The sequence below is a fragment of the Salvelinus fontinalis genome, chromosome 6 (genome assembly GCF_029448725.1).
Source record: "Salvelinus fontinalis isolate EN_2023a chromosome 6, ASM2944872v1, whole genome shotgun sequence".
Lineage (NCBI taxonomy): Eukaryota > Metazoa > Chordata > Actinopteri > Salmoniformes > Salmonidae > Salvelinus > Salvelinus fontinalis.
Window position 1 is genome coordinate 53,193,695 of NC_074670.1, and position 22,505 is coordinate 53,216,199.

Here is a 22,505-nt window from a genome sequence, read left to right on the forward strand (position 1 = left end):
TCTCAGCTAAAACCATCTGTCACGGAGTGAGCAACCAAATACGTCAAACCTCTGTGAGACGTTTTGGAAATGTATGTTACAATATCCAAAGACCAAAGAGAACTGTCAGTGTCTATTTAAAATGTCTCTTCATCCTTCTATAATCATTTCACATTATCCCCATCTATTTTTATTTCTTCTTCTTTGTTCCCTATTTGACCACTTTCGATGATATCCCTCTAGATCAGGGATGGGCAACTTTGATAGGGGTGGGGGCCACACAAAATCTGAACTCACCATGAGGGGCTGCAGTGGCTAGTCTGCATACCCACATTTCCTGCAATTCTACACATTTTGCCATGGGGTGTAGAGATTTGCCATTTTATAACTAAATTCATGCAATTCTACTCATTTTTCCATGGTAAGAAAAATGTACAGCTTTATGGTTAATTTCCTGCAATTCTACTAATTTTGCTATGGATTGGAGAGAAATCTTGCAGTTTTGAATATGATATCTGAGTGGGAGTGACTATATGATATCTGAGTGGGAGTGCCACCCCCCAAGTAATTTCACCATGATTACGACAAGTTTAGATAGCTGACTAGACTAATGTACCAATCTTAACAATGTTAGCTGACATGGGTTAATTGAGTGAGTCAGTGACTGACAATAAACTGCTCATGCACATCCACATTTCCAAATAGCACCTTGTGTATTCTACTATTATAACCCTCAACAGTAAAGACCCCGACTGACTTTCTATAGAAAGTTGGTAATTTGCCAATCCCTGCTCTAGACACTACACCTTGATAGGGACCTGTAATGTAGCAAAGGCTGTAAGTGTGTGTTTCAGGTGTTTTATAATACAGTGGTGTTGTACTGTTTTCTCCTTAGCGATTGCCTTTTGGAGGAAAGCCAGAGAAAGAGAGACTCCCACACAGTTCCGTTTTAGTAAAACCAAGAAAATGTTTATTCACAGCTTCCATTGAAAAGAAAATGTGCAACATTATCAGAGTTTCCTTCATATTCCATTCAACCACACGGTCAGGGGAGGAGGGAGTGGCACATGGGGAGTGACAAATAGAAATGCCCCAACACTCATCATTACCTGGTTGGGTTTGCATTTGATTTGACAGAGATGTACATTCAGCAATACACCTGTTGTCGGGAGTGTGTGTGTGTGTGTGTGTGCGTTAGATCTGGAATCAAACAACTGTGTCTTCTGCTCCCAGTGGAATCCTCTTAGACTTATTTAAATAGGACAGCTTGCTAACGAGAGGGATTGTTAAACGACTTTTAGCACGAGAGGCTACTGACAAACATACACACATTAAAGGGATGACTGGGGCACTCCTTATCTGGTGCTGACTCGCAGCAGGACACTGTCACTCTTTTGGACTGGATCAACACAGCTGGACCCGGGCTTCAGTCACCATAATGGGCTGTAGGTTCTTCCCAGTATACTGTCCTTCTGTGTGCATCTCACATGAACACAGAGAGAGACACACACTGTGGTCATGAGGGGAACAACAGACTTAGAAACAAGAGGTAGAGACGGACTATTGAAGGGAAAGATTTCCATATATCTTTTCAAATCTCCTCAATCTTTACATACAGTACACTAATAAACATGATGGTGTTACTCATGGCAACAATCACCAATGGAAAAAGAGAAAGAAAAACCTGAAGAATGTTGAAGCATGGGCTTCATACAATAAACCACACAGCAGTATATGTATGTAGCCATCTAGTGTCACAAGTGTATCACTACCTACAGAGTTAGTGTGAGATATTTACAGTGTGGTTTCTATTGATGGTGTTGACAGGAAAAATAGATTACATGTCAAATGTTGGGAGATGGAGAGACACCCTCGCTTTCACTCCCTTACTGGCACTCTGACCTGGCCTGGTGTCTGCTATATGTCGTAACAACTCTTAATCCTATCACTCTCACACTCTCTCTCTTTTATCCTGTCTCTTGCTTGCCAGCATCCTTAACTCTTGTATTTTAGTTTCTGTCCTATCCCTGTTGCATACACGATCACATCCTTTACTTCACATCTATCCACCTCTCCTTTACCATTTCAGTGACAGATGTCTCACAACAGTATTTTTCCATAGGTATTCTTGTCTTCCTACTCTTCCCTCTGAGATGCCCTCTGTGTTCTCTGTCTCCTGCTGCGGTAGCCCTGTAGGAGCAGCACTCTGGTGTCTCTGGTCTCTCAGGTGGAGAGGTGAAGGTTGAAAGGTCAGTGACAAAGATGAAGCAAAAGGAAAGTGTTGCTTTTGAAAATATTTTCTTAGCAAGACTAGCACACAGTGGTTGACAATGGTGAGCGTTTGAAGCCATACAAAATAGCCAGCGTCACAACGCCTGCGTTGTTTGCTGCGAATATAAACTAGTAGTTATGGTGATAAAATTCCTGAAAATGCCACCAGCTTACTGAGTGGTATGAATTGAATGCAGTGCTATGTTGTGGTACTAAATGTATGGATGTCTTGGTGTGTTAGTGCGGTAGTAGCAGTAGTGATTGGAACTTACGTAAGCTGGCCACACTATCGTGCTGTCATGGTGACAGAACCTGCTGCTGTGATGTCATCTCAGTGAAAAATGAGCTCAGCCCTATCAGCAGCAGCAGCGGCCTCCAATCAAATGGTGTCCTACACTGCATCTCACCTGTACTCCTGAGAGCAGCTCCCTACTGCCTGCCTGCTCCTGCATCAGTGTACTGCCCCCTGGGGGCCAGGGGGGAAACTGAAAGGAATCAAGATCCAGGTGTGCAGAGGAGAAAGAGAAAGGAGTTGGAGAAAAAGAGAAGCTGACGGGGCTGTTCAGCCAAAGAGAAGGTGGAGGCAGAGAGTTAGCACAGAAAGGGAGAGGAGAGGGATGAAAGACTGAGTGGGGGAGAAGGAGGAGGAGGGCAGGAGGACCGGGGTGTCGTAGCCGGGCGGACACTCAAGCTCGAAGCAGCGCACGGAGGCATCTTCGTTTCCGTAGTTGGCCCAGTACTCCTCCTGGTCCACCTTGGGCAGGTTCACCTCCTCCTCCGCAAGCTCGTACTTAGAGAAGAAGGAGGTGGAGGAAGGGTTGGAGGGCTGGTTGGGCTTGCCCGAGGAGAAGGGGTGCGCCTTGACCGTTTCAGAGCTCTTCTGGAAGATTCCTTTGGACGAAGCCACAGGCTTGTGCTTGGAGAACCACCATCTTGTCTTGGTGCTGAAGGTGGTCGTGGTGGTGCCGGCCAGTGACCCAGGGTCGGGGAGGGGGCAAAGGGCAAAGTCCATCTCTCGGAGGAAGCGCAGGTCCTGTCCGCGGCGGGGGGAGGGGGAAGTGCACATCAGCTCGGAGGAGGAGATGCGAGCTGTACGGAACCACTCCCACAGGGGGCGGGCCTCACAGCCGCAGGACCAGGGGTTCCCATTGAGGCGGAGGAACTGGACTGCCACAGCATCTTTCATGGCCTGGCCCGGAAGCTCTGCCAGGGAGTTGTTGAACAGGTAGAGGATGGTCAGACGGCCCAGGTCGCGGAAAGCACGGCGGTTCACTTGCCGGATTCGGTTGTCGTGGAGCAGGAGGCGGTCAAGGTTAACCAGGCCGCGGAACGCGTTCTCGGACAGCGTGCGGATGCGGTTGCCGTGCAGGAAGAGGTGGTTCAGGTTGACCAGGTCGGAGAAGAGGTCGTCCTGGATGAAGTGCAGCTGGTTCTCCTGTAAGTAGGAAGGACATTGTCAGTGTGTGTGTGTGTGTGTGTGTGTGTGTGTGTGTGTGCAGGTGTGTGTGCGTGTGAGTTGTATGTGTATCCATACCTGCAGGTAGAGGAACTGCAGGCTGTAGAGCTTGAGGAAGAGGTCGTGGGGGAGAGCAGCCAGCTTACAGCGATGCATGTGCAGGCTCTGCAGCTTCTCCAGTCCCCGGAACGCTCCACCCTCCAGTTGCCGTAGCGATGGGTTGTCACCAAGGTCCAGCTCTTCTAGAACCCTCAGGTTGCTGAAGGCTCCAGCCTCAATCAATGTGATGTTATTGGAGTAGAGCCAGAGAACCTATAGGGGGAGGGGTTGAAAAAGGAAGAGGTATATAGAAAGGGATCGTTACACATCTGAGAAAGGACACAGCTCCGATACGAACACACAGAGCTCAAATACTAAAGACAATATTATATTTAAATGCAAAACTATGCAATATCAATCCACAAAAACAATTACAGTTCATTAAAGAATAACCTACACAAAAACACACACATTCTAACCTGTGTCTCGAAGCCAAAAGAATCTGCTCTGAGCTCGGTGATGCGGTTGTTCTGCAGAAAGACGCGCTGGGAGTCGTAGGGCACTCCGGAGGGCACGGTGGTGAAGTTCTGAGACTGGCAGCTTACCGTCATGGGCGACGGGTAACACACACACAGCCTTGGACACGTCCCCGCCCCACTCGGCTTCACCGCCACCAACCACAGCACCAGCCATAGGGTGAGCCCACCTGAAACATAGACACACACACAGAGAAAGAGACAGATTAATATAATGGAACATTATAATAACTAGCAGATGAATTGTACAGTAAAGACAACCAGAAAAAGAGGGAGTGAAAAAGAGAAAGAGGGCAAGGGATGCAGAGCTGTTTTCAGCACTTGGAGCTGTCCAGTCGAGTGGTGCAGAAAGTTGTTGATGGACACGGATATGACGCAAAAGCCAAGATTGGTGATCTCAATCTCGGATATGACGCAAAAGCCAAGATTGATGCCATGATCTCAAGTCTGACTAATAGGCCAGTCGCACTCATTCATAATAAATTACATTATACAAATCACCCGCCTATTCATCTCTACCTGATCATGTTACATAGGCTAGTCAGCCTATTGGGCATAGACCAGTTTAACTTCTAGTTTTGATTCACATTTGGTTGACTTGTTGAACTGATGTGAATTCAAAATGAAATCAACCAATCACCATCTCATTGGATTTAGGATAAGAGTTGGATGAAAAAAATAAGAAATTCCCTTACATTGATGACTTTTTTCAAATCCAACCAGTTTTCCACGTTGATTCAACGTCATCACATATATTTTTGTTGGTTGAAATTACGAGGAAACAACGTTGATTAAACCAGTTTTTGCCCAGTGGGAGTACAGGTTTATAATTCTGGTAACTTCATTCAACATTTATCTCAGACTAAATAGCTGAATGAGCGTAAAACCAATCTTCTTCACCTCTGGTTCGAAGTGCTATCAAGTTCTATCACACGAGCCACACAAGGGCTAAACAAGATTTACCCTCGTAGCCTAAATTCACGAGCCAACTTCACAAAAAGGTTGGCTCACGAAGAGGTTACAGAGTATGGACAAGCGTAAAACAAGGTAACCGGACCCGGCTCGGTTTCTCTCTGCACATGGATTATTCAGAGGCGGTTTGGCAAACTCGGATAACCCGGCACAAAGAAAACATCGCTTGAAAAAAGTATCGCGTGACCATTCAGCTTACCAGGCAAATGTTCCAACGACCTCACCTTCATTACCCGAACCCGGTAACGACATGGCTCGTTAAATGCGCGCGCACGGGACGTGGAGAGGACTTGTTTAGTAGGTGTGCGCAGCATGAACAATTTCCAAATGTGTTGTTTGTTTGTTGTTTGTTTAGTAGGTGTGCTCAACATGAACAATTTCCAAATGTGTTTTTGCTTTATAATGTTGAGGTGGATGGTGACTGAAAAGGATATAGGTTTTAAGTGTCATCTTGTTTGCAAGAGACAGATGTGTACCTCAGGAAGCCAACAACGTCTTTGAAAACGTGAATACAGTAGCCTAGATGTGTATGCATGCAAGCACGGGCATACAGGTAGGCTAGCTATTTACGCACCTAACTGAACGAAATCAACTGAGTAGCTCAGTACTTGAGACGTTCTTGTCTATTGCTGTTCTGTATTCTCATGTTTCATGTTTTGTGTGGACCCCAGAAGAGTAGCTGCTGCCTCAGCAAAGCTACGGGGATCCTAATAAATACAAAAAATACATTAAACAGTGATTCACTGTAAATCATATTTTAGGACATCACCATCCTCATCCCCATTACCACCAACAACATCAAGACTAAAACAAAAAAACGAATAATGTAGCCAAGCCTAAATCCTATGAATTGAAGTCAACTCACTTTTGAAGTTGTGGATGTTGGAGCTCCAAGATCTCCGTGCAGTCGAGAGAGTTTCCATCTCGAACCAAAGCCGACAGCGAGTTAGCCTGAGCGCTGAGAAAGTGCCTGCTATCTCCGCTGAAGTTCGGCTCTGGTAACGGAGTCGGTGCGACTGAGTGAGTGACGAGCAGAATTCCCGGGATTGGGTTTATACTTGATGAGCTCGCGCCCACTGCTGTGGGCTGCGGCGGAATCTCTCATACGTCACCCTGTATGGGTCAGATTCGCGCGGGCGAATGGGAGGGGATGGGATGGATGAGAGGGTTGCTCAGAGGAAGCGACTGGAAAGGAGAGGACGCTCACAGTGGAGTGCGTGTGTATGTGTATGCGTGCGTGCGTGCGTGCGTTGAGGGATCTCGGCGCGGTGTGAGTTTGGATCACAGAGGGGGGTTGGAGGAGGATAAGCAGGTGGGAAAAGAGCATTTGGCTTAAAAACAAATAACTTTTGCTCATTTAAAGCATCAATCTGTAGTCGCTACATCCATTTTTGGACTTATACATTTATGATATGTACCCATTGATTCTTGAATAATATACATTTTAAATAAATGTTTCATGAGCTTAGTTCAACTGTTGTACACCATCAGAACCCAAAATATAAGATAGTTTTTTTCTCTCCAACGTTTGTAAATAAAGCAAATATAAACAAACACGGTATAGCCTGGAAACATGGCTAAAACGACCATTTTGATAGCATGTTCATGGGTGATCAGTCCTTGCATCCATAGCCCAGTCTTTGCATTTGAGAGTGGTTACATTTCTCCATAACTCAGCTTTTTTTTACAGAAACAGTGGCGGGGATTTCGCTTTGTTATTGTTTCAAATGCCGATTGCCAGTTCGATGGCATGCGATTGAGAATATCTTAAAGTATTTTGTCTTTACTTAAAGAGAGCCTACCTGTGAGATGAGAGAGGGCATCATGAACGTCAATTACTATGCATGAATGAGGCAGTTAGACCTAAAATCATAATCTCAAATGTACAGTATAGATAGTCGCTCTACAGCCAATAATAGTATGTCTTAATCATGCGTGTGTTATAGGCCTACATCAAACATGAATAACCTTTTACACAATAGTCTATACCGTTTCAAGTATTCTACACTGATGCGCCCTTAAGGCACCGCAGCCCACAGGCCGTTTTTCCTTGGGATTTGACCACACATTTTCATCGATCTTATTAATAAGTGTGTTACTGTGTAAAAGGCTAGATCAGGGATGGGCAACTTTGATGGGAGTAGGGGCCACAACAAATCTGAACTCATCATGAGCGGCTGCAGTGGCTCGCGGGTGTGCGTACTCACATTCATACACACGCACGCAGTCAGAGCTGGCCCTTGCCTTTGGCTCCCACCTTGCGAGCAAATCATTTTATTGACAGGGGGGAGACAAAATGTCTGTTTCAGAGTTAATTTCCTGCGACTGTAGGCCTACACATTTTGCCATGGGGCAAAAAGAAAATATTGCTGTTTTAAAGCAAGTTTTCTGCAATTGTAGACATTTTTCTATAGGACGGAGAGAATGTTTGATAGCTGGCTAGACTAACTTACCAATCTTAAAAATGTTAGCTGACATAGGCTAATTGAGTGACAATCAATGACTGACATAACAATTAACTGCTGATGCTCAACCACATTTCCAAATTGCATCTTGTGTATTCTGTTATTCTAACTCTCAACAATTGAGACCCCACTGACTTTGTAAACAAATATATAGAGTACCATTTATAAGTTTGGACACACCTACTCATTCAAGGGTTTTTCTTTATTTGTACTATTTTGTACATTGTACAACAATAATGAAGACATCAAAACTATTAAATAACACATATGGAATCATGTAGTAACCAAAAAAGTGTGAAAAGCTGTCATCAAAGCAAAGGGTGGCTACGTTGAAGAATCTCAAATATAAAATCTATGTTGATTTGTTTAACCATTTTTGGGTAGTTTTGATGTCTTCACTATTATTCATCAATGCAGAAAATAGTACAAATAAAGAAAAACCCTTGAAGGAGTAGCTGTGTCCAAACTTTTGACTGGATCTGCATTTATTTTGTTTAATCCTTGGGCCTATAAAAGGGGGGCAGCGGGCACCAGTTACCTATCCCTGGGCTAGATAGATTCATACTTCAAAAGAATGAAGTTGCTAGACCTTTCAGTGTGCGGATGTTCTGAAGAAAATGTTGTCAAAACATCCATTCACGTGTCGTTACACGCAAGACTGACTGGTTTATTTTTGTACCGTTAGCAGGACATTCTGTCTGACTACACTCAAATTTTTGGGGGGTTGTTTGGTTGACCCAACTGCTGGGTTGCAGGCACTTAGTTGGGTTGTTTTTTTGTAGCCTCCCTAAAAGCCTATGCTAATTCCATTGTTGGGATAGATACCACTTTATTATAGTATGTAATAAAAAAATCATAATATTCTAGCAATATGTGACAAGTGCAAAAAAATGCAGGGAATAAAAATAATTTGCACCATATAAACTCAACATGATCAACAGGAATGACATTTACCCTCACGGGTGGCCAATAAGATATATTAGAAAGCCACACCCCTAATAAGCCACACCTCCTACAAATAATAAAATTACCCAGCTGCTAGGTCAACCCAGCATAAAAGTAAAAAATAACCAACTGATTGTTAAATTACCCCACATTTGGGGAATCTCATCAACCCACCCGTTTGGATTATTCACGCAACCCAACAGGCAATATTTACCCAGCCTGTGTTACCAATGAACTCAAATTGGGTTGTTTTTAATTAACCCAGCCTTTTTTTTAGTGTAGAATCAGATGAATCAGTCAGGTATTTGCTTGATATTAGTTTTGGATTAGGTTATTGATTTGTGAAATTACAACCAAAGAAGAAAGTGTCCAAAAGTAAGGCATAACCTGAGTCTGGATCTCCTTGGTGAATGGACAGAACACTACTCAATGTGTGTATGTTTGTGTGTGTCTGTTTGTGCATGCGTGCACAGTCTGTGTGCGTTCTAAGGTACATTTCAGTGGGTGGAGGAGGGGGGTGGTTTGGTAGGGATTTTATGCAGCATGTGTGTGCATCGTTAAGACATGTTTTGGGGGTGGGTTGAGTCAGAACTGAGTCCTCTCCTGCCATGACTTGGGTCAACGCTGTTCCATTTCCAGCAGCATGATGCACACAGTCTGTTCCTGATGGCAACACAGAGGTAACGGCACAGAACAATAACAATTGCTACTCAGGAGAAGGTCAGCTCCACAAGCTGTGTAATAGCATATGACATCATTCATTCGCAGAGGACATCTTTGTGTGTGTGTGTGTGTGTGTGTGTGTGTGTGTGTGTGTGTGTGTGTGTGTGTGTGTGTGTGTGTGTGTGTGTGTGTGTGTGTGTGTGTGTGTGTACCTAGGATCTTTTGCATAACAATCACTCTACCAAAACCTTGGTCACAACTTAAAATATCTGGTGATCATTTAACCAGCTAGCAATCTGCTATGTGTGTGTTAGTGCACAATGTTCCTTGAGCCTCTAAGCTTTGGGGGTGGTAGTCAGCTCTGTGAGCTGGCACCAGTGGTCACCATGGGTGGCCATGGAGAGTTGGTAAGGGGTGGAGGGGTTGGAGAGGGGAGGGATAGGGGGAGTGAGAAGCCAATTGCACAGCTGACTGAGGGTGGCTCTGTGTGCCCCCCTCCCTTCATCACGCACCCATACATTGGTCATGAGGCAGTATGTGTGTGTGTGTGTGTGTGTGTGTGTTAGTATTCTGTCGATGATCTATTGAAGTAGTCAGAGATCACAAGCCTTCACTACAACTTTCTTTCTTTCTCTGCTCTCCCTCCTCTCTTTCAAATCCCTCTCTCTACACTAACATGTGATCTGGTGTAAACACAACATATTGAAAAGATTTGTCCTCCTGTCACATGCCGACTCATCCCTCCTCGAAAACACCTACGCACCCCTACACACATGCACCGACCCCCATAGCCACCACCTACACAAAATCAGGCATGGACACATACAGTACAGAGCCAATCCCACACAGACACGTTTCTACTATAGATGCAAACATACTATACACACATGAAATGAAGAGAGATGGGCAGACCAGAGAGATAATAGAAGGGAGAAAGAAAGAAAACCAAGGGGACGAGGATTAAAACAGACATGGAGTGGTTGAAGAGAAATAGGACTACTAGGGTGGGATATGAAAGGGAGGAATGACTGCTTCTCTTTTTGGTTTCCTGTCCTTTTAGAATACAGAAAACATGAGAGTGCATTAGTGGATGTATTGAATGACGTTCAGCCGGTATTCTAGTAAGAGTGTTGACTGATAGTGTGAAAGAAAACAAAGGAGAATCCCACTTACAATTACATAACTGTGATAAATCAGAGGGAGCTGTATAAATCTCTGCCAGAGTCTATGTGTATGTATGTGTGTGTCATGAAAACACTTTCCCTCTCCTTCTCTTTCTGCCTTCGAGACTTGATTTAAAAAAGACACAAAAACATCACGTCAGGCTCATTAGCACTGACTCAATTATTTATATCTCATTCTCCTCCCTACATTTCTCTATTGCTGTTTCTTATTTGTTCATTCCTTTATTTTTACATTGTGACGTGGGATGGGGATCATTGATGACGCAGATAGACGACAGTCACCGAACTAGACTGAACAAACAGCTGGGCAGGAGCTGTCTGAGTGTGACTCAAAATAACAGAGAGACTTGAAAATATGTGTTATTTCAACAGTTTCAAAACTAAAATTAAGTAAATTAAAGTTTATCTTCAAGTTATTTACTTCAACCTAACTAGGCGGCAGTGGTGTAAAGTACTTAAGTAAAAATACTTTAAAGTATTACTTAAGTAGTTTTGGGGGGTTTCTGTACTTTACTATATTTTTGCCAAATTGTAATTTTACTTCAATACATTCCTAAAGAAAATAATTGTGCTTTTTACTCTACATTTTCCCTGACACCCAAAAGTACTCGTTACATTTTGACAGGAAAACGGTCCAATTCACTCAATTATCAAGCGAACATCCCTGGTCATCCCTACTGCTTTTGATCTGGTGGAGTCACTAAACACAAATGCTTTGTTTATACATTTTGTATGAGTGTTAGAGTGTGCCCCTGCTATTCGTCAATAAAAAAAACGAGAAAATGATGCCGTTGAAATTATTTGTACTTTTACTTTTGATACTTAAGTACATTTGAGCAATTCCATTTCCTTTCGATACTTTAGTATATTTTAAAGCAAATACTTTTACTGAAGTAGTATTTTCCTGGGTGACTTTTACTGAGTCATTTTCTATTAAGCTATCTTTACTTTTACTCAAAGATGTCAACTGAGTACTTTTCCCACCACTGCTAGGCTGGAGACCGTTCACGTCCTACCTCAACACAAGGCGGTGGTAAACTGCTCACAAGTGGAGGGTCGTCTCTTGTTACCCCACCCACAAAGTCACAAACCCCGCCCATTTCCACAGTTTATCTTCTTAAACATTTATTTTAAACCTAACCTTAACCACACTGCTAACCGTATGCCTAACCCTAACTTTAAATTAAGACCAAAAATATCATTTTTGTTTTCGTGAATTTGTACAATACAGCCAATTCTGACTTTGTAGCTGTGGTAGCTAGTGGAAACCCCAAGCGGTCCTCAGTCGCTATTCATTGACGTCGCGGTATTATGTACTGTACTTTCCTGCTTTCATTTTTTCTTGTAGCTAGCCTGCTAGCTAGTTGACAACAATGGGCGATAGTGAGCAGGTAGAGTGGACGTTTATGAAATTATACCTTAACGATATTGGAAACGCTCTTTCAGAAAAATCTGGAACATGGATGTCGAAAAGAAGTAGGTGGCATGCTAATGTTTCAACACATAGCAAAATGTTAACGTCACCAGCTAGCTATTTGCTGCTTTATGTTTCAGCCAAGGCGGTAGCGTTAGCTAGCATCTATAGCTAGCATAGTCATTCACAAGTTCTGCAAGTAGAGTTTTAAACGTACATCGTCTAGGGGTCAAGCATCGCGACCTAATTAGCAATGCCTGATCCCACTGGGCACACACTGGTTGAATCAACGTTGTTTATTGAAATGACGTTGAACCAATTTGGAATATACGTTTAATTGACGTTTAAACGTTTAATTGACGAAGTAGCTTTTTGGTCTTAATTTAAGGATAAAATTAGGCATATGGTTGTCAGTGTGGTTAAAGTTAGGTTCAAAATCACATTTTTAAGAATACAAATAGTAGAAATAGTTGGGGTATATGACTTTGTGGCTGTAGTAACTAGTGACAACCCAGTGGGACAGAACAGCACTGAAGCAGCAAAGGCTACATATGAGAGATAACAATAGAGCCCCACAGTGGATGTGCCATAATACTCATAAAACCTAGCGGTCAAACACGAAAATGGTTCCAATCATTTTCCACATAGGGGATATTAGAAACACCTAAAATAAGGGCTGTGTTTCGTGTAGGCTTACCCTAGCGTGACGATTTGATAACCATGTAAATCTCTCTCGACTAGGTTACCTTTATCACTGTATTTGGCTCTATTTACGCTGATTCGAAAATGCGATTTAACATCAAAGACTACAAATCCCTGCAAGCTCCTCCACATCATCTCTAACTTACACCTTTGCTAACAGGTATTGTGTCAATTTAAAACTTGCACAAAAGTTACAGAATTTTCAATTTAAAGAAAAGTAGCAAATTGATTATTTACTACATTTAGCTAACATCCGAGATTCTTAACTTTGCCTCGATTCGGTAGTCTCGTCCAGATCATCAAGGCATTTGTTGTTCTTTATGATAGCCACATTAGCTGCTAATTAGCATTTCCTTTTTTGGGGGGGGGGGGGGGGTAAATAACGGCAACTATATTGATAAGTCACCTTGTCCTAGAAATATTTATGCGGTTATCAAAACGTTACGCAAGTGTAAGCCTACATGGAACGCAGCCCATCTTTTAAATAAAAAATTCAAAAATATGGTCTGCGGTAAACACAGGCTTAGGAGATCGTATATGTCTTGTTAAATGAGATCATGTTCATCAGCTAATGTCACTTTAAATTCATTTTGACGCATTTATGTAATAAAAAGCTCACAAAGGCTTCATAATTCATGAAGGTAATGTTAACTGACTAATATTATCTCATAGAACAAAGCATCTAAGATCTCCAAGCCTGTGTTAACTTCAGACCTTATTTTTGGCATTTATCCCAAAACCACATTTTTTTCCCCCCATAGGAATGGCTGAACGAACCAAAGGTAACTCATTTCTGTTTTTTAGGACTACAAGCTGGGGAGCTCTATAGGGTCTGGTTCCAGCAGATACCTTCTCACGCCACAGATGCTGTGAGACATATGGGATGAGACAGGATGTCGAATGGTGCTAGTTTGTACTAGCTAGAGTGAATGGTAGTTTATACTAGCTAGAGTGTCTGCTAGGTAGGTAGCGTGTACTAGCTAGTGTGTACTAGCTAGGTGCACAAGCAACAGTGGTTAACATAACGTCCTGGACCAGAGCTAGTGCCCCGACTGGTATGTTCGTAGCACACAGACGCCCTGAAACAAAGCAACTCACGCGATACAAGAAACCAACAAATGTCAACAGGTTGCTAGCACACATACCATTTCAGATGGAAAAATACCATCTGAGACACATGCGCTTTGAGGTTTGTAGACCACGCGGCGCAATTGGGCATAATCTGCAGCAGGAGGCTTCTCAGAAATAATCATTTTGATTCCCAGCACACACAGCTGGGGCGTATTCATTACGCCAATTCTGTTGAGAAACATTTTTACAATGTTGGACAAATTCAGATAGGTCCATCCCCGTTTCGTCTGCTTCCGTTTAAGATTTTTTTTGTCTTTGCGCAATGAACACGCCGCTGATCAACCCTAGTGGGTCTAAAGCTTAAATTAATACATCACTTCATTAGGGATTCTTGTTACGGACTGTTTCCAGACAATTGTCCTTGGAAAGCCTAATAAACTTTTAGAAATAATAAAACATATTTAGTCTGTAGAAACTACATTTTGCTATTTTATTCTACTCTACACACAATGCTGTCTCTCCGCCATGGAGGTTATACTCATATTAAATAATATCTTCAATAAGAATGTAAAACAACAAATGCATAATAAAACCTCTATTGATTGAGATGTTCCAGAAAAAATCTTAAAATGATAATGTTTAAACAACTTTGGGCTCCCAAGTGGCACAGCGGTCTAAGACACTGCATCTCAGTGCAAGAGGCGTCACTCCAGTACCTGGTTCGTATCCAGGCTGCATCACAACTGGCCTTGATTGGGAGTCCTATAGGGCGGTGCAAAATTGGCCCTGCATCATCCGGGTTTGGCTGGGGTAGGCTGTCATTGTAAATAAGAATTTGTTCTTAACTGTCTTGCCTAGTTAAATAAAGGTGAAAAAAAAACTAATTGGGCCTTATATGGGAAGTATAAAAAAATAAGTGCTCTTTCAAAAAGTTATAAAACCCCGCTCCACTTTTTCCCGCAGAACCGGCTGCCTATCATGAAGAACAACAGACAGGGGTGACACCCACTCAAAGGTTTGAGAGGCAGCTGAGAACTCCCCAGAGAAACTCCAAGTGGCAAAGTCCCAGGACGCATTCTAAACAACTGACAGAAGAAGAGAGGGGGTTTTCTCCTGTGTCTGGGTCTGGGGAGGAGAGCGACAAGGAGGCCTCCCCCCCAAAAAGGAGGACCACAATAAGCAGCTCCAAAAAGATAAGAACCAAGTCTCACACAAAGGATTATGATGACTGTTCTGGGACAGAATCTGGCGAGCAGCCAGAGAAGAGCACACAAAGCAACTCAAAAAAGGAAAAGACTAATACTCACTGTAAGGAGGAGGATAATGACAACTTGTCAGACAAATCAACTGTGGTGGCTTCCCCCAGAAAAAGGAGCAGGCAATGTAGTGACTTCAATGTATTTGAAGCAGAGGCTGAACCATGTAATACTGTGTCTGAGCCTGAGGTGGAGGTAGTTGTGGAGGGGGAGACTGGAGTGGCGTCTGTTTCTAAGAGGTGGAAACAGTACAACCCCCCCAAAATAACTAAGCCTCATGCCGAGGACAAAGCTGAGAGTGAACATTATGAGTTGGTAGAACAGGCTGAAGAGACTCCCATTAGAAAAAAACTTAGCAAGTCTAAAAAGGTAAGAACGAGGACTCCCTCTGAAGACGTGGGGGAAGATGAAAGTGACCACTTTGAGACGAAAGGACATGCTGCAGCTGAAGACACTACCCTCAGAAAAAAACAGAGGTCGATGAAATCTAGAAAGAAGAGATCCAAGAGTCCTTCGAAGAAGGCCAGAGATGCAGAGAGTGATGATGAATCAGGCAAACATGTTTCCAAGACTCTGCCTAAGGACTTACATGAAGAAGAGAGTGACCAAGATGCTGAGACTCAGTCTAAGAACCTCAGTGAGGAGAGTGACCAGGACTCCCAGACGGAGCATAAAGGCTTAGGTGAAGAGGAGTGGCACCGTTCTGACCATCCAGAGGAGGAGACAGAACAGGAGGTGTTACCTGCAAAGAGAGAAAGAGGACCCAAGAGCACGAAGACTGTGAAGTCAGATTCCAACTCTGACTCTGAAAATGTCACTGTTAAAAACAAAGGCAAAAAGCAAGGTGCCAGGGGTTTGAAGGCACCAAGAGTAAGATTTAGACCACCTATAGAGAAAAAGAAAATGGTGAAAATACTTCATATTTGCAGTTTCTGTGAAAAGGTCCTGCCAAACAGGGATGCTCTGAGTAGGCACCTTCAGCGTCACACAGGGGAGAAGCCTTACCACTGTGAAGAGTGTGGCAAAGACTACGGCAGCAAAAACACCCTGAAGATTCACAATATGCAGGTTCACCACAAGGGGACAAAGGACTTCATATGCAATGATTGTGGTCAACAGTTTACCCACTTCACGTACCTCAAACGCCACCTGTACTCCCACACGGACAAGGAAAAGAGGCCACACCTGTGCAACGTGTGTGGGAAGCATTTCATCCAGAAGTCTCACTTGGACCGTCACAAGATGATTCACACCGGAGAGAAACCATTCAACTGCGAACACTGCGCCATGGCCTTCAATCGTCCGGATTCCCTGCGGATGCATCTGAAGCTACACGTGTCGGGTAGTGAGGGGCCAAATCTGGCAGAGCAAGAGAAGACGAAGTGCACAGCGTGTAAGAAGAGCTTTGTCAACCCAAATTACCTCAAAGTCCACATGAGAATACACACTGGGGAGAGGCCATACAAGTGTGAGGACTGTGCCAAGAGCTTCACCCAGATCAGTATTCTCAACGCGCACCGACGCACGCACACTGGAGAGAAGCCACACGAGTGCAAGGCGTGCGGCAGCTGCTTCACCCGTCGCAAGTACCTGGATGATCACATAGGCAGAAAGCATGGGTCTTTTGAGCAAATGAATGAACAGGAGGATGAACAATGATAACTGAGTTTTTAGGTGTTGTGATTTAATGTGTGTAACACATAATATAAATATTGAAGATCAGGCAAGGCTGGACTGTTGCATAGTAGTTTCTCTTGTGATGTTGCAGGATGTTTTTTCCTGTCATGCCATGATAAAAATACTGTTTTGGCTTTATAGTGGTGCCCATTCTGAAAATGGATCATTCCTTTGAATCTAAACTAAACTTTGATGGTCCACACAATTTACTGTAATGCTTTCAACTTTGATGGTACACAGAATTTACTGTAATGCTTTATTGGTTTGCAAAAGTATGTGGACGACTGCTCGTCAAAATATCTCATTCCAAAATCCTTGGCATTAATATGGAGTTGGTCCCCCCTTTGCTGCTGTAACAGCCTCCACTCTTCTGGGAAGGCTTTCCACTAGATGTTGGAGCGTTGCTGCAGAGACTTGCTTCCATTCAGCCACAAGAGCGTTAGTGAGGTCGGGCGCTGGTGTTGGGCGGTTAGGCCTGGCTCACAGTCGTCGTTCCAATTCATCCCAAAGCTGTTTGATGGAGTTGAGGTCAGGGCTTTGTTTAGGCCAGTCAAGTTCTTCCATACCGATCTCGACAAACTATTTCTGTATTGACCTCGCTTTGTGTACGGGGGTATTGTCATGCTGAAGCAGGAAAGGGCCTTCCTCAAACTGTAGCCACAAAGTTGGAAGCGCAGTTATTGACAGACAATTTTTACACGCTAGGCGCTTCAGCACTCGGCGGTCCCGTTCTGTGAGTTTGTGTGGCCTACCACTTCGCGGCTGAGCCGTTGTTGCTTCCAGACGTTTCAACTTCACAATAACAGCACTTACAGTTGACCGTGGCAGTTCTAGCAGGGTGGAAATTTGACAAACTGACTTGTTGGAAAGGTGGAATCCTATGAAAGTCACTGAGCTCTTCAGTACTGGCCATTCTACTGCCAATGTTTGTCTCTGGAGATTACATGGCTGTGTGCTCGATTTGATACACCTGTCAGCAACGGGTGTGGCTAAAATGGCCGAATCCACTCATTTGAAGGGGTGTCCACATAATAACATGACATACACTATCAACAATGTACAGTAAGATCTATTAGGTTACAATTGGGGGGGGGGGGGGGGGGGGTGTCAGTGTGGTTTATTTGCGTCATACATTGACAAATTAACAATCAAACTGGAGAATAGATTCCAACAAAGTAACATGACTTTATTCATATTTTCATTGACAAGTAACTGGGCTGATACTCAACCAGATTTTTGTGGTATTTTTAAACCATTAAGCTTTATGCTTACACACTATCATTTATTTGTTATCCATGTTGAATCAATCGTTTTTTATACTTATCATAATTTCGAATTGATTGCTTGGTGGTTTTTCTTCTTTTGGACTGAAAAATACATCTTCAGGCATAAACCAACTGAATTGTTTGAAACTAAGTGTATCTGATATTTTCTCCTTGCCATTACTGATATTTATTATTTTTTAATTTCACCTTTATTTAACCAGGTAGGCCAGTTGAGAACAAGTTCCAATTTACAACTGCGACCTGGCCAAGATAAAGCAAAGCAGTGCGACACAAACAACAACACAGAGTTACACATGGAATAAACAAACGTACAGTCAATAACACAATAGAAAAAAATCTATACAGTGTGTGCAAATGAGGTAAGATTAGGGAGGTAAGACAATAAATAGGCCGTAGTGGCGAAGTAATTACAATTTATCTATTAAACACTGGAGTGATAGATGTGCAGGCTGAAATGAATTGGACATAAGAAATAACATCTTCATACTTTTCTTTCTTTCAACAGTAACTCTGGGAGGTAAAACATTGGAGAGTGGTAATTGAGTCATTCATAATGTCAAGATGAAAAAAAGTTGAATCTAATGTCTGCATGTAGATATTACACAGTCATTGTACCTGCCTAATATGCATAATATTGCGTGAAATAATCCCTTAACAATGAATAGAGTACATTCCCAATACAAATAAGGCTTGTATATGTTGACTTCCATGTATAAGGCATGTCCTTTTACTCCGTTATACTGTATTTACCAGACACCGTTTATCTAGTGGGGTGCTGATCGTGCTGTGCAATACTGTTTGCTGGAAAAAAATCAGCCGTGATTACCACATCCTGTTCTACGATACATAAACCCTATAAAGGTTCTCGCTGTTATGTTATTTGTTGGTTCGACACTTAATACACTTAATACTTCCCATACTATCTGTCATGTTGACAGGTTTTGTTAATAAGAGGGTCCTGTGGAAATAAATAGCGTAATTTGGAAACAGGCTGCATTCTCTGTTAATGCCAGTAGGTGGCAGACGTGTACCGTTTCTACTCTGTCAAGAGGTTGATTTAAGAGCAGCTCAAACTCTTTAAAACATTGCTCTCTTCCTGACAATACTTAGCCTACTGGTCAGCTGCTAGATAAGCAAAAACCACTTGGGCTAGCTAACGTCAGCTACAGTGCCTTCAGAAAGTATTCATGCCCCTTATTCAAAGTGTTATTGTGTTACAGCCTGAATACAAAATGTATTAAATCGATTTTTTTTCTCACCCATCTACACACAATAGCCCATAATGGCATTTTTGCAAATATATGGAAAATGAAATACATAAATAGCTAATTTACATAAGTACTCACACCCCTGAGTCAATACATGTTAGATTCACCTCATAGGCAGAGATTACAGCTGTGAGTCTTTCTGGGTAAGTCTCTAAGAGCTTTGCACACCTGGATTGTAAAATGTTTGTACATCATTCTTTAAAAAATTCTTCAAGCTCTATCGAGTTGGTTGTTTATCATTGCCAGACAGCCATTTTCAAGTGCCGCCATAGATTTTCAAGCCAATTTAAGTCAAAACTGTTAACTACACCACTCAGGAACATTCAATGTCATATTGGTAAGCAAATCCAGTGTATATTTGGCCTTGTGTTTTAGGTTATTGTCCTGCTGAAAGGTGAATTCAGCTCCCACTGTCTGTTGGAAAGCAGATTGAACAAGGTTTTCCTCTTGAACAAGGTTTCCCTCTAGGATTTTGACTGTGCTTAGCTCTATTCTGTTTATTTTTGTCTTTTTTACTGGTAGACCAACTGTAATTTTGCAGATAGATTGTGGCTTCTATCAATGTAATTGTCCGTATCATGCCCAATCACCCATATATTTTTGCTAAATATATATTTTATTTTCCTTTATTATTTTCCCATAACCCTAACATCTCTCCCCTAAATGGAGTAAACTAATGGACAACAATACAGTTTATACATACTAAATACATTTTAAGGACAAGGTACCTTTTACATTACCGTAAATTATATTTTCTTTTTTGTCCCACTTCAGCTCCCCTCAACTCCTCCCATCTAGCTGTGAAAACCGTCCAGTTTTGACTTCTACTTCCATATATTTTTTAACTGTGCTGTGATGTTTCACAAAAGTTCTGAACTTTTCTATTCCCATAATTTCTACAAATGGTAGATTAAGAGTATTGTTATATTATTGATCAAATTACTTTGGCTTTTCAAGTCACCCAGCAGTGCTATTTGCAGAGTTTGCGTTAGGTAAATGTGATTTTTCAGCTATTCAGCTAACCTGCGACCAAAAACAAGCTACGTATGGGCAGTACCAAAACAAGTGATCTAATGATTCTGTCTCTTCGCAGCAAAATCTGCAGAGCTGGGATGGTTGTATCCCTCATATAGATAACATTCTATTGGTTGCAAGGATTTTGTATAGTCATTTAAATAGAAAATGTCAAAGTTTTGAATCCGGCGTTGTTTTGTATATCAGTTGTGCAATGGAATCGGCACATCGAAATATCCTCCCAATTACTTTGCAACCTGTATGGCTCAGCTGTCAATTTGCTGGTCCTAAAATGGAACTGGTATACTTTTTTTATTAATCTTTTTTTTTAAATCAAATTTTGGTCTTTAATGCAGGGCCGACAGACACGTTCCTTTTAGCTTCTCCCACTTCCACTTACCTCCTCCAGTTTTTGCGGTAATGCTGCAATCAGTTTTAGATATAGTTTTGTTAGCTGCATGTGTGCAGTGGTGGGAAAAGTACCCAATTGTCATACTTGAGTAAAAGTAAAGATACATAAATAGAAAAGTCACCCAGTGAAATAGTACTTGAGTAAAAGTCTAAAAGTTTTTGGTTTTAAATATGTAATTGCTAAAACATACTTAAGTATGAAAAGTAAAACTATAAATCATTTCACATTCCTTATATAAAGCAAACCAGATGGCACAATTTTCTTGTTGTTTTTTAGTGATAGTCAGGGGCACACTCCAACACTTGGACATAATTTACAAACAAATAATTTGTGTTTAGTGAGTCCGCCAGATCAGAGGCAGTAGGGATGGAAAGTATTCAGTCCCCTTGACTTATGTAAATTAAGTATTTATGTTACAAAAAAAATTATACATTTGCAAAAATATTTAAACAAAAAATGTTTTTGCTTTGGAATTATGGGGTAATGTGTGTAGATTGAGGATTGTATTTTAGAATATGGCTGTAATGTAACACAATGTGGAAAAAGGGAAGGGGTCTGAATACTTTCCGAATGCACTGTATATGCAGAATTCAATATAATTCCAATGCAAGAACCTTCCCAAAATGTTGTCTCCTCGCCGATTTCAACTGCCCCTTAGTCACTTTATGCTGGCACCGGGTCTGTATTGCCCCCTAGATAGCTTGTTTTTGGTTACAAGAATGGTTGAAAAATCCCAACATTAATTTTAAATTAACCCTACAAATAGCACTATTGGGAGATTTGGAAATACATAGTCAATCAATCAACAATATAATACTCTTCGCAAAAATATTTTCTGATGCTGTCTGGTCAAAAATAGTATGACATTGTTGCAGCCCATAGCATTCAATACAAGGGAAGCCAGTGAGCATTTGGCCTCCCTTGATATTTTTTAAATAATAATAATAATAATAGCTAATCAGCATTGAGCTAAGCTAGTGAGGTCAGCTGTGAATGGTCCTGGGGCACCAAAAAAAAAAACTGTCAAGGGAAGCCAGTTTGGATTTGGCTTTAGACCAATGACTTCACATCAGAATCTAAATGTCATTGACAGAAAAGTGTTGCATCTCGTTATGTTGTTGTCCTCCAGTGGCCAGCTAGCTGAAATCATCCCTTTCCTAAATTAGCCATGGATTGAGAGGGATTTGGACTTGTGGTTTTACCTAATTCTCCGTACTGGCCAATGATTATAACAGCGATTCTAATCCAACCATAAATTCATACATTGTGCCCCTGGCCTGAGAGGATGGAAATTCAACATGTAGCTAGATGTTGTATGTTAATGTTAACTAGCTGGCCTGGCTCATCATTGACCATGAAAGGAAGTTTGGCCACCTAGCAAGCATTTTAGCCAGGTAGCCAATGACAACAAAAACTACAAGCGTGGATTGTATACCAGTCATAGACTATTTAGACAACATGAAAGAGGAGAATTCCATTAACGTTTCTCTACAAGCATGGTGAGTCAACATGTTTTTTCTACTTGCACACACACACACACACACACACACAGAAATCTGTACAATGGACAGCCACATCATATTTAGCTTACATTGATTGGACTAAATCGTTTTTGGTATCTTTTAGTTGTCACTATTAGACTAAGCATAGGTGATTAGATGATGTTGAAGTTGAAATGGTGCTGGAATAGTGGAGGCAGTTCCTGTTTTCTTTGTGACTTGCGGTAACTCCGTGGTTCTAAATCAATAGTTGTTTAGTAGTAAGAAAATGTCGGAAAGATTAACTTGTTTGACCATGCTGCAGGTCATGTAACTGCTTGTGACATGCAATAAATTTTGTGGACTTCACCAGACAGATGATGCTCTCCGGTTTTGTAATGAAACAAATGTGTTGTT

The 22,505-nt window shown here is 42.0% G+C and overlaps 2 protein-coding genes across 2 annotated transcripts; one reads left to right on the forward strand and one right to left on the reverse strand.

Annotated features, from left to right (window-relative positions):
* Nucleotides 1–921: 921 nt before the first annotated feature.
* On the reverse strand, nt 922–6,445 carry LOC129858111 (reticulon-4 receptor-like 2). The gene is made up of 4 exons (XM_055927073.1): nt 6,119–6,445; nt 4,225–4,451; nt 3,785–4,018; nt 922–3,685 (listed from the first exon to the last, which is right to left on the reverse strand). Exons 1-4 carry the CDS (start codon nt 6,174–6,176, stop codon nt 2,813–2,815), a joined length of 1,392 nt encoding a protein of 463 aa, XP_055783048.1. The 5' UTR covers nt 6,177–6,445; the 3' UTR covers nt 922–2,812.
* A 5,316-nt stretch (nt 6,446–11,761) lies between these two features.
* Nucleotides 11,762–22,466, forward strand: LOC129858112 (zinc finger protein 892-like). The gene is made up of 2 exons (XM_055927074.1): nt 11,762–11,986; nt 14,661–22,466. The coding sequence occupies exons 1-2, from the start codon at nt 11,884–11,886 to the stop codon at nt 16,610–16,612; spliced, it is 2,055 nt and encodes a 684-aa protein (XP_055783049.1). The 5' UTR covers nt 11,762–11,883; the 3' UTR covers nt 16,613–22,466.
* Nucleotides 22,467–22,505: the final 39 nt, after the last annotated feature.

Coding starts and splice junctions, on each gene's coding strand:
- LOC129858111 (XM_055927073.1), bottom strand. CDS start 6,176: ATGGAAACTCTCTCGACTGCACGGAGATCTTGGAGCTCCAACATCCAC. Junction 4,452..6,118: donor CAACATCCACAACTTCAAAA/GTGAGTTGACTT, acceptor TCTATGTTTCAG/GTGGGCTCACCCTATGGCTG. Junction 4,019..4,224: donor CTTTTGGCTTCGAGACACAG/GTTAGAATGTGT, acceptor CTCCCCCTATAG/GTTCTCTGGCTCTACTCCAA.
- LOC129858112 (XM_055927074.1), top strand. CDS start 11,884: ATGGGCGATAGTGAGCAGGTAGAGTGGACGTTTATGAAATTATACCTT. Junction 11,987..14,660: donor AACATGGATGTCGAAAAGAA/GTAGGTGGCATG, acceptor TTTTTCCCGCAG/AACCGGCTGCCTATCATGAA.